An 11,930-nucleotide genomic window follows, 5' to 3' on the forward strand; every position below is an offset into this window, starting at 1 on the left:
GGAAGCCCAGGAAGCAGCTCCCTGCACACCAGTCAGGTCTGCTGGTGTTCTCCTTCCAGGAAACCCCCGGAGGGGACTCTCACCCCCAAACCCCAACCCCGAGCCTGCACCACCCCTTCTGGCTCAGGGGCCCTGTGCAGACCCTCTGTGCAGAACCCCAGGGAAGGGCCGTGACGGCTGAGTAGGGGAAATTGCCAGTCGTCTTTTTCTTAAAAGGAGGAGCTTCATACATCTCCAATCCATCCGGCACCGCAGCAGAGTCCCTCCTCCTCCTCTGCTTCCTCACCTCTGAGGACAAAGGGCTCCCTCCCTCCCAAAGCTGCCTATCCCACTGGAGAATCCCATTGGAGAACAGCTCTGGCTTTAGATCCAGTGTGCCCTCCTGTCATTCCCACAGAACCCCCGCCCCTCTCTGTCCGACATACCCATCCCCCAGACTACCCCAATACCCTCAGCTGGCCCTAGCCCCCAGCTGCCCTGCCACACGGGCCTGGGCGAGGACCAAGCCGCCCAGAGAAGACGGTGGAACCCTTCCCCGCCCTGGTCCCTCTGCTCCCCATGACCTCCCCAGAGTGGCACACCAGCCACAGACTGGTGAGGGCCCTGGAGGGAGCTAGACCACCGTGACCACTGGCCACAGCGCTGGATCACCGTGAGCAGACCTTGAGGCAGACGGCATCTGCTCAGCCCACCATGGGCATCTCTGGGAATGAACCTGGACCGAGGGCTGTGCTGCCAGATTCTCTTTTATTAGCCAAGTAGGACAAAGAACAGGTCACAACGTCACAGGAAGTCAGACAGACAGACGGAGGGATACACGGGACAGAGTGTCATGCTGTACTAGGCAGGGGGTGGAGCTGGGGAGGGGCATTTGAGTCTTGTTTTTTCAACTAACAGAATAAATAAATACGGTACACAGTGGTTTTGCCACGGGCTGGCACGACCTCTAAGCACAAAAGGTCACAAAACAGCTGGTTTGGAAAGCAGTCTGTACAGCCCGCTGCTGCGGAGTCGGGGTGGGGGCCCAGGCCCCTGGATCATGCTCTGGGGAAGTGAGGAAGCAGGGAAATGGAGACCTCCAACAGGAGGGAGAGGAGAGGAATGAGGCCTTCCTGGAAGGAACAGTCAGAGCCTCTGGCTCTCAGCCTTGAGATGACCAGGCCAACCTGGGCGAGACTTCAGCCTCAGTCTCAGGTGTGCTGGGCCCACCCCAAGCTGACAGGAGATGCAGGGTACGGCTTACAAGTACTCTCCCCTCTTGCTCTCTAGCTGCTTTCAGTCACTGAGGCTGGTCCCCTAAGCTACGCTGAGACTTGCCCGGGGAAGGGGACCACATATACTTTCCTTGCCTTCTCTGGGCTGGTGGAATTGGGTCAATTGAATGAGGAAGTGTTGACAAAGCTCTGAGGGAAGCTGGGCTGAGCCAGAGGTGGGCCTGGTTCTGCCATAATAGAACATGACTCCGGGGTGGACTTGCTCCTTGGGAAGTCAGGGGAGGCTTCCTGGAGGAGGTGGTAATGTCTAGAGCTATTGGATTCCAAGGTCCAGTGACAGTCATTTGCCTCCAGGGACAGGCAAAAAGCTTCAGTCCCCATGCCTGGGCTAGATGAGATTGCTTTCATTTCGGAAACAGAACTTCCTGGAGCTGATCCCAGAGGATAAACCAGAAATCCCTATTGTCTCCTAGAGTCTCTGCTACCCTCCTGTCTCCCTGCCCAAGTCTCTCCTCTGATCTCCTGTGGCTGTTGGATTCACCTTCCAAATCTCAGATACCTGATCCTGGCTCAACTGATCCCCCTGTTCAGAAACCCTCACCTGCCTGCCTTGGTCCCTGCCACATCCAGGTGAGATACTGGATTCAGGACCCTCAGCCCCACCTCTCATGAAGCCAGCCACCATTTCCCCATCACCCACAAAGTCTCACTCCACTGCTTTGTTCAAACAGCTTTCTTGGCCCAAGCTACCATCCCCCTCACTTTGCTCCCGTCCAAAGCCTTCTCCATCTGCCCTAGGCCAGACGAACTCCCCAAGGGTCATGGGTATCAACTACTCTGCAAAGCAATCCTGCCAGTAGACCCCCCTCTCTTACCACTGGGAGAGGAGGTAAGCCTTAGGAATCTTTACCCTGGTTTTCAGATCCAACTTCCCTAAGCAGGGTGTGGAGGCTTCAGTGGTGAGCTGCACAGGGTTGGGCATCATGACCCAGAATCTGTGCAAGCCATTTCCCTCCCCTTACCCTGAGCCCCTGAGACCATGTGAAGGCTTAGAGATGGGGGGACCACAGAAGCTGGACTAAAACTCAAGAACAACAGGATCCAATCCAGATTGTCTCAACTTGAAAGGACCCATTATACTTACTGGGGCAACTGAGATGCAGAGACTGGAGAGGAGAGGTTGTGCGTGTGACACCCACTGCTGCACAGCAAGGCAACAGTCATTTTCTAATTCATACATTGTGTTTTTGAGAGCCTTTTCGTGGTTGTTATTAATTTAACTAAAAACTTCTGCCCCGCAAGGTTGTAAGCACAGACGTGCAGAATGTTAGAGCCGGACAGGACATTACAGGCCATCTAATCCAGGTGGAGAAACGGGCCCAGAGAGGCTACGGGCTGACTCAAGGTCACTCCACCCGGAGAGGGAGTCTGCTGGGCTGGGTTCCTGGCCATAAGCAGGAGCATACCTTTCTGAGCCAGTGACTACCTGGACAGAGCCCTTACTTCGACAGTTGGCTCTGGGACAGGATGCCAGCAGAAGCCTGAGACTCCGCACTGCTGCATGGTTTGCACTTACCGTGATCAAGAGCTGGAGTCCGACCTTCCCTCCTGGCTTAGCCACACCCCTGCCCTGCACACTAACTGCAGAACCTGGAGGCCCAGGGCGTGGGACCGCATTCCTCTGAAGACACTTCTCTGAGAGCACCCATTCCCTGCTGCCTCCCTCCACCCAGGGAAGTCTCACCGAAGAGAGGTCTGGAGCCCTGTGGTCAGGCCTGGATGAACGCTGTGGCAGCCGGAGATGCTGCCTTGCCATTTTGCTGCCTGCCCCAGTCTGACTCCTGCCTCCACTCCCTTCCTCCTCAATCAGGGGTATGGGGGGGGGGGCCTCAAAGCTAGAAAAGAGAGAGAAGAGAACATGCCCTTCTAGAATCTGGGCTGGTGGGGGGGGGGGGGGTAATTTAGTGCCCCCTACTGCCTGAAGCTCCAGTGGTTCCAGGGTCTCCAGCGAGGACCATATCACCTCTACTGGGGATGCAAAGAAACAGCTGCCTCAAGAGGGTGCCGGCGGGGAGGAGACAGGCAGGGAAGAAGCAAAAGGAGAGGAACAGGAAGAAGCAAAATTACTGAAACTAAAAAGCCACAACCCCAAACAAAGCATAGCTTGGGAATTGACAACACCAACACAGCCAGCGCCAAAGAAAGAAAGCGGGGGCAGGGAGGAGAGACATGGGGGAAGATCCAGAGTGGGGAAAACAGAGGCTGGGGAGAGACGGGGTGGGGAACTGGACAGAGACAGGGAGAGAGCGGGCAGGGAAGAAGGAAAGGGGAGACAGAGAGACAGAGAGAAGGGAAGGCCAGAGTGAGATGTGGAAGCTGCAGGTGGAGGCGGGAGCAGCAGAGGAGAAGAGATGGAGCAGGGCAGGGGGCCTGGGGCAGGCAGGTGCCTGAAAATATAGCTTTATATATCTCACATTCCACACACAAACTTACTAGGGACAGAAGGGGAGGAAGGGAGGGATGGGAGGAGGTGACGCTGAGGCAGGGATCTAGCCAGCGAGAGCCTCTCACTCCCCGAGGAAAGCTGGGGGCACCAGCCTCTCACCTCCTCCTCATTCAGCCTCCGTGGGATCCAAGCAGGGCCATGCAGAGGGCAGGGCGTAGGTGTGGGCTTCACCGAGGGCTGGAGCTTTGGTGGGGGGAGGGGGAGAGGGGCAGGAAGCAGGACTCCAAGGCTCCGGGATCCCTGGGCTCCTGGAGTTAACTCCCTGAGAGCCGTACTGGGTTAACCATGGGGCTGGGCTGGGGGCACCCAAGAGCCCTGGCGGGTGGGAGGCCAGCAGTCAGTTGGGCAGCGTATCGAGTCCCAGGGAGGCCGCGTGCTGCTTGGCCCGAAGCCGCAGGTTCTCGATGCTCGTGGTTTTACTGTTCAGGGCAGCCGAGGCAGGTGCCAGGCCTGCGGGGGGTGCGGGCAGCAGTGGAGACCCCCATACGCCCTGGTGGGCAGCAGCGGCCGCTGACAGCGACTGGTAGTAGGACTGGCAGTGCAGTGAGCCCAGAGGGGCCATGTTGACGCCCAGGTAGGGCACGGCGGCGGCGGCAGCCGCAGCAGCAGCAGGGGCCGGGCCCCCCACTTCGAAGGAAGAGTAGTGCACCAGGTTGTTGGTGGCGGCCATGTGCTGGCGGAATTGCTCCTGCAGACGGAAGAGGCTCAGCGGGGATGAGGAGTAAGAGTGGGAGGGGCCCAGGAGGCCGCCCCCGGGGGCTGCAGGGGCCAGGGCCAGGCTGCCCGGGGAATCTGCAAGCAGAGAACCAAGAATCGAGGACTCAGGACAGGGCACTGGTCTGCCAGGAGGGCTCCCTCGGCCTTGCCACCCCCTTGGAGCTGCAGACAAGACAAGGCTTTGGCTGAAACCATATCCACCCACGTCAGCCAGGGCTGAGCATCCCCCAGGATCCTGGGAGGGAGGGACCCAAGCTTGCTGGAGGAGCACCAGACTCTGGAAGGCCCCCAAGTCTGACTTCTTAGGGAGACTCCTTTTCTTTTTTCCTTTTTTTTTTTTTTTGGTTGTTGTTTGGTTTTGGTGGGACAAAAGAGTTTTATTTACTCTTGAAATCGTCACAACAGAATCACAGATTGACACGGGGAATGGCTGAGCCATAAGCAAGTCAGGCAGTACAGAAATGTCCCACCCAAAGACTCCTTTTCTTCTCAAGGGCGGTCACCTCCCCTTCCCCTCTCCTGTCTGTGGCTCCCCTTCCCCTCCAGCTCTCAGCTCACAGCCCCATCCACTCCCTGCCTGAGCCCAGGGTTTGTGTCTGAGCTATGCCTCCTGCCAGAGCTCTGTTCCGTCAAAAACACAGCTCTGAGTCTCTGCTGCATGTGGGACTCTCTGGTACCCATATGGTACTCACCCAGTATGCACTGGTACATCTGTACTGGTTGTTAAAATACTGGAAAATTTCCATAATGGTTGATAAATAGCTTTTGCCCTGAGCTCCCCAAGTACCCCTCCCCTGCCACACAGCCTCTCCCCCGACCCCCTGAATTCCCTGGACCCTTCCAGGATTCAGCAACTAAAGGGTGACCACCTGGAACAGGCCTGCTATGGCCAAGTCCTTTCTCTGGGTCAGGTCCAGTGCCACCAAGGCTAACTCTATCACTGCTCTGACCCCCCTCGCCAGCCAGGCCCGCGTGCGACTAGACCTGCTTGTTCTCCCTCGGCTGGGCCCCGGCCCACCACAGCTGCTGCTGGGCCTCACCTGCCTTGGGGCTGCCCCTCTTGCAGCCCAGCCCCTTGCTCTCAGCCCCAGGGCTCTTCTCAGTTTTGGAATCCGCAGCCCCTGCCCGGGGGTCTTCCTCCCGGTCTGGCTGGTCTTCGGGGGCTGACTCGCTGGCCGACTGCTCGGATAGGCTCAGGTGAAGCTCAGCAGGCGGGTCGCCGCTGGGCAGGCTGGGGGGCTGGTCGGCCTCCAGCGGGGTGTCTGGAGTCAGGGCCTCAGTCTTTCCTTCCCCGTGGGAGCCCTCAGCCTCCTTCTGCTTCTGGAGCTGCTCTTTCTGCAGGCTGCGCTGCTTCTTCCGGAACTTGGCCCTGCGGTTCTTGAACCACACCTGGGAACGGGCGAGGAGAGCAGGAGTGGGGGGGGAAGCAGCAGAGCTGAGGGGCAGGGTGCTCCCGGAGGGAGTGTGAGTGGCAAGGTTGCCCCCGCCCTGTAGCAAACACACACCCACAATCCTTTCCAACCCGCCCTCCCTGTCGCTGAAGGCATTCGTGGAGACACCAGTTGCAGTGTGGCACCGAGGGCTAAAGTGCTGGCTCCTGGACAGCAGGAAGCCAGATCGATGGGCTGGTGCTTGCCTGCAAGGTCTAGCTAGAGGAGCTGGGTCCTACCTGTACCCGGGCCTCAGGTAGGTTGGTGCACATGGCCAGCCTCTCACGCATCACCACATCCGGGTAGTGAGTCTTCTGGAAGGTCTTTTCCAGGGCCTCGAGCTGCTGAGCCGTGAACGCCGTGCGGCTGCGACGCTGTTTGCGGTGCTGGGAGCCATAGCGGGCCTCCAAGATGATGTCTTGAAATGTACAGCCGTTGGAGGGCAAGGAGAGGGGGCCCATTTAATTATGGGAAATAGATTTTGAATCTTACCCTGCTCTGACCCACTGTGGTCCTGCCAGAGCTAGACCCTGGTCCTTTCCCCCTTGGAAATCACCCATCTCCTCTCCACGTGGCTGGATTTTCAAGATCGCTCCACCCCATCATTCACTATCAGGACCACTGAGGTCTAACTCATCTCTATGAATGGCTGTCAGGAATATGACTGAGGGGGATCTTCCTTATTTGGTTTGGGATGGGTGGGTAGGTAGGTGGGTGGGCATTGCCCTAAAATCCTTAAAGTCCCAGAATAATAAGGGTATAATATTCTGAGAGTACATGATGCTAATAATTTGGAAGTCCATGTCACAAAGCTTCTAATAGCCTATGACCCTTAGATTCTAGATACCAACAAAATACTGTCCCGACCATGAGAAGCCAGGCCATGACTTATCTGCAAGGTACACTCAGGAGAGGTCTGACTGAGGAGATGGAATTCACTGGCACTTGATCCTATGTCCTCTGGGTATGAATCTCATCGTCCCAGTTGGCCTGTGAATCTCTGATGGCAGGACCTGAGGCTCCTGCTCTTATGTCTCCTCAACAGAAAGCCTGGCTCTGGCAGGGCCCTCAAAACACAGGAAAGCCTTGTTGCGTGTGGTCTTGACCCTTCTAGCTGCTTCCTCCAGGAGGGAAGGACAAAGAGAGCAGGTACTAACCACCACAGGCTTGGAGGGGAGACAGGCCTGGTGGACCACAGATTCCACAGTCCTGCCCACGTGCTGGGAACATGAACCTCCCAGCATAGATGTCTGTCTGGGGTTGCTGTCTAGCCTCCAACCCTTCTGCTTGACCAGTCCCTGGAGGATGGACAGTTAACCTCTCTCTCCCCGCCTACCAACACCCATAAGTGGACCCTGGACTATCTATGCTGAAGGGAACCCGAGCTGTGTCAGCCTCTGCACAGGGCTGCCAAGGTCCTTCCCCTGCACTCCAGGGACTGGGGAGTCAACGCCACACTCTAAACGAGGAAGTAGGAGGCAACTGGGTATCCAGGAAGCCTCAGACTTTGGGCTGCTCCTTTTTCAGTGTGAAGAGGGAGCCCTGAACCTCTTACAAACTGGTACTGATCCCAGCCTGGACCGAGCCCTGAGCTCATGCTGGTCACGCTGCGGGAGGGGAAGGAGTGAGGACCCCTCTCAGTAGAACACTGGGTGTGGGAGCAGCAGCTCAGCCTTCTGCTGCTGGCTTCAGGGACTACAAAGGTGGGAGGTAGTCACAGCCTGGGACGCCAGGCTCTCTGTACCGTCAGCAAAACCTCCTGCTGGAAGGCGAGGCCTCCATACAAAGGCCCGCCTGGAGCTCATATCCCTCCTTCTCAAGATTAGAGAATTGGTGGGAGCACTGAATACTCCACTTCCTCTGTCCCCACCAGCAGAGGTGAGCCTCTGTCCCTGACTCTTCCTCTCTGAGCCCTGGAACATGGTAAGGATCAAATGTCACCACCAGCTTGGGCACAGGGAATTCACTCCAAACCAGAGAAGCAGCCACAGCCCGGGCAGGACTGCACCCACATCCCCATGCTGGACACTGATGACCCCAATGCTGATCTACAGAAGGAGACCAGGGGCTCCATTTTGCCCACTGAGCCCTTCCCAGAGCCTGGCAGCGTCTAAAGGAGTAGAAGCGGCCGCCTCACCCTCCCTGCCAGGCCGGAACCCCTACCCAGGCCTCGTATCCCAACCCATTTCTGTGCCTTTACTCACGCTAGTCCCCCTTCCTTGTCCTATTAAGGCCTGACTCCTGCTCTGTGGCCTCCAGGAAGCCCTCCCTGACTGCATCAGCTGATCATGCTTCTCTGGTCTGCCCCACCATTTGATCCTGGCCACATTCTTCCTGCCATGCCCTCTCATGAGTCTCTGGGCACCTGGCCTCCCTGGGAGTGTCCTAAAGCTCTCTGAGGACCACCTGGCCCAGGGCCAGAGCAATTCACCAGCTGCTTGAGGTTTGGCCTGGGACAGGATGGGGCGGGTGGCTTCACCTCCCAGGAAATCACGTTCCCCACCTATGCCATCAAACCCTTCCCATGCTCACTGAGGGGCTGCCAGGGCAGGGCAACAATCAGTTGAACTGGGAGAGGAGGGACCAGGCTGCAGCTCCCTCATGGGCACTTCCCCTGGGACCCGGGTAATAATTTCCTCTGAGCACCTACCAGTCCCTACTGAATACCTTGATTATGTTATCTCAAATAACATCCCAACCATCCTATGGGATGGGCACCACCATGTTCCCTTTTATAAAGGGGGAAGCTGAGGCTCAGAGAAGAGAGGTGAGTGGGCAGACCCTACAATGACTGCAAGTCTGTAACTTCAAAGCTCAGATTTTAAGCCATAATGTCACATTCTAATCTCCTACCCCAGCCCTGCCTAGAGTTAACCTCTCTGAGCCTCCATTTCCTTGTCCATACAATGGAGATAATAGCCTCCCTTTACTGGAGTTGAATGGTTAGACGCACAGAGAGAGAGAGCGCGCCTTACACAGTGCCTGGCATACAATCAGTGATCAAAACATGGGAGCTGTTACAGATGGGACTCCCTGGGCACTCCAGCCACTTCCTAGCTGGAATGCTCTCGGCTAGTCCCTTACCTCCTACCTCAGTCTCTCCACCTGTGAGAGAGGCTAATGAATCCCTCCCTCACAGGGTGGTTAAGGGAATCTGAAGGCATAGGGCAGCTCCAGGGCCCAGCACAGTGCTGGCAAACAAGGGTGCTCTGGACACTCGCACACAGATTTTGAATTGACATCTCCCTGTGTTACTAAGTGACCTGGCTCTTCCTGAGTCTCCCAGAGTAAACGTTCCCAGTACTCCCTCCTGTCTTCACCTTCCAGAGTCTCTTCCCCCAGGTCTCTCCTCCAGGCCCCCCAGCCCCCGTCCCCACAAACGGCCCTTACCAGCCAGGCGCTCGGCCAGGGTGAGCGCGTGCACCGAGGGCCGGTAGTCGGGGGCATGCTGGGCCTGCTGGGCCGCCTGCTGGTGCAGGTTGTACATGGCGCTGAGCGAGTTCATGGCGTGCAACGAGTACCCGTTCACCCCGTAGTGCTGCATCGCGGCATGTGCCTGCAGACCAGGGAGAGGGAGGGGATGTGAGTGAGGCCATGCGGTCACACTCTACCCTGGCGGAGACACCACCCAAGGTCCGCACCTTGGATGCCCACCTCACCCCTGAGAGATTCTGCTTCCCCATCGGAAAGTGGCCTGCCTTGCCCACAGCTAAGAGCAAGAGGGCTCCTGCATGTATTTATTCATTCACCCACTCATTCATTGATTCACGCAGCAGGACTTGTGTAGGGTTTAGTGCTCTGGGCTCTGGAGTCAGCCTGCCTGGGCTGGAATCTCCACTCTGCCACCTGGGAGCTTTGTGGCTTTGAGTAAGTCACTTAACTTCTCTGACCCTCAGTTTCTCCACCTGCAAAATGGGGTTAGTAATAGTACTTATCTCACGTGGTTGCTGCATGGATTAAGAGAAGCCTTTACAATAGGGTCTGGCACGTAGCGTGTGCTCAAACATGTTAGTCATTGGGATTCATCAATCCGTTTGCTGCTTCATGCAGTCATCTCTTCATTTAATCACCCAGGCACTTACTCACTTGCACATCATTGTTTTGCTCACACACCTATTATTTATTCAACAAACAGCCACTGAGGCTCACACAGGGCCAGGTCCAGAGCTGGCCTGGGAACACTGAGGCATTCGCTCTGATGATATCGTGGATTACAACCCTCATATGCTGCACAGCTTTAAGAACACTGTTGCTGTGACTGTCATACACACACTGCCATTGCCTCCCTCTATTCTCACCGTATTGCCAAGAAGCAAGCAGGCCAAGAGCAATGAATCCCATTTACCGACGAGTCAACTGAGGCTTGGAGCAAGAGCAGTGACGTGTTGAGGCCACACAGCCTGTCCAGTGCCTGCTCTGCCCCACATTGCTTCAGCCTCATTCTTTGGTGGCCAACGCATCCGAGAGCACATCCCTTCTGCTGAGATGGCTCGCATCAGCATGAGGCTGCCGGGGCCCCACCAGCCCCAGGGCTCCTCCAGACCCTTGCAGTCCTCATCTGAGTGCCCACCATGTATCGGCCTGAAACGTCACTTTTGGAAAGTGGTCCATTTGATAAGAGGAAGGACGTGTCCAGATGTCTCAGCTCCCCACCCTCAATGAAGTGGACACATCACCAAACATCCACAGCACATACGTGCACACACGGGCATACACACGGTTCATGCACAAATACACATACGCAGACATTCTCAGCAAAGCATTCACATAAGCAGTCAGATTTGCACACAAATTCGTGAACATTCACAAACACAATGTCATTACCTCCACAGTTCCACACATAGATGTTCTTACAGATAGCCATCCACGCAGCAGATGTATCTACACACAAACGTGACACTCATACACATTCATGTATTACACATATTCATTCAACAAATTTCATTAAGCACCCACATACTAAGTACCAAAGTCCTTGCCTTCATGGAATTTACCTTCCAAGGGAGGAAGGCTATAAAACAACAAATAAACGTATGTAATAAAGTCAGACAGGAATAAGTGCTCTGAAGAAAAATAAGGCAGAGGCAGAGCATGACAGGAGGAAAGGTGAGGCTGTTTTAGAAGGTGTGGTCAGGAAAGGGCACTGTGATATTTGAAGTAAGCCATGTGAATCTCAGGGGTCGGGCGGGGCGGGAGTAGATTTTCCAGGCAGAGGAACAGCAAGGACAAAGGCCCTGAGGCATGAATAAGTTTGGTGTGTGTGTGAAACCGCAAGGAAACCAGAGTAGCTTGAGCACAGAGTGGGAGGGGGCGTGTGGGGGAGGGGAGCTGGGAGGGAGAGGAGGGGTCCCGATCCCAGGGGGCTTCATGGCCCATTGTAAGGAGTTTGAATTCTATCCTGAGTGTGATGGGAAGCTCCTGGATGGTCTTGAATAGGTGAGGACCATGATGATTTGCTGTTAAAAGCTCACTTCAGCTGCTGTGTGGAGAACAGACTTGCAGAGGGTCAAGAAGAGAAGCGAAGAGACCAGGCCAATGCATAAGCCCAGGCCAGCGACCGAGGTGCCTTCCACTAGGGTGGTACGGGTGGAGGGGGGAGAAGTGGTCAGAATCAGGACATAGTTTGAAGGTAGAAATGACATGACTGCTGATAGGTCAGTTATAAAATGTGAGGAAAAGAGGGCAAAAAAAAGAATACTCTAGTCTTTGGCCTGAGCCACTGAGTGAAGATGGGTCTTTTCCTGAATCGAGAGCTCTAGGGGAGAAGCGGCTCTGGGAAGTAGGAGGTGGGGAATGGAAATCACAGCTTTTTGGGGACATGGTAAGTGTGAAATATGGGTCTGACTTCCAAGTAAGAATGTTAAGTTGGGGGGACTTCCCTGGCAGTCCAGTGGTTAAAACTCCGTGCTTCCATTGCAGGGGGCACGGGTTCGATCCCTGGTCGGGGAACTAAGATCCTGAAAGCCATATGGCCTGGCCAAAAAAAAAAAAGAAAAAAGAATGTTAAATTGGTAGCTGGATATATAAGTTGGAAACTGAGGGCTGGATTTACAGATTTCTGAG

General features: G+C 55.7%; 1 protein-coding gene across 1 annotated transcript; it reads right to left on the minus strand.

Moving 5' to 3' along the window:
* Nucleotides 1–740: 740 nt before the first annotated feature.
* Nucleotides 741–9,586, minus strand: DMBX1 (diencephalon/mesencephalon homeobox 1). Its single transcript, XM_033853578.2, has 4 exons — nucleotides 9,260–9,586; nucleotides 6,107–6,302; nucleotides 5,478–5,826; nucleotides 741–4,512 (listed from the first exon to the last, which is right to left on the minus strand). The coding sequence occupies exons 1-4, from the start codon at nucleotides 9,409–9,411 to the stop codon at nucleotides 4,058–4,060; spliced, it is 1,152 nt and encodes a 383-aa protein (XP_033709469.1). The 5' UTR covers nucleotides 9,412–9,586; the 3' UTR covers nucleotides 741–4,057.
* Between the last annotated feature and the right edge of the window lie 2,344 nt (nucleotides 9,587–11,930).

The sequence above is a fragment of the Tursiops truncatus genome, chromosome 1 (genome assembly GCF_011762595.2).
Source record: "Tursiops truncatus isolate mTurTru1 chromosome 1, mTurTru1.mat.Y, whole genome shotgun sequence".
Lineage (NCBI taxonomy): Eukaryota > Metazoa > Chordata > Mammalia > Artiodactyla > Delphinidae > Tursiops > Tursiops truncatus.

What these genes read in the sequence shown, in the direction of transcription:
- DMBX1 (XM_033853578.2), bottom strand. Translation starts at nt 9,411, where the DNA reads ATGCAGCACTACGGGGTGAACGGGTACTCGTTGCACGCCATGAACTCG. An exon ending in ACCCTGGCCGAGCGCCTGGC is followed by an intron (nt 6,303 to 9,259) that starts TGGTAAGGGCCG and finishes CTTGCCCTCCAA; the next exon opens with CGGCTGTACATTTCAAGACA. An exon ending in TACCTGAGGCCCGGGTACAG is followed by an intron (nt 5,827 to 6,106) that starts GTAGGACCCAGC and finishes GCCCGTTCCCAG; the next exon opens with GTGTGGTTCAAGAACCGCAG.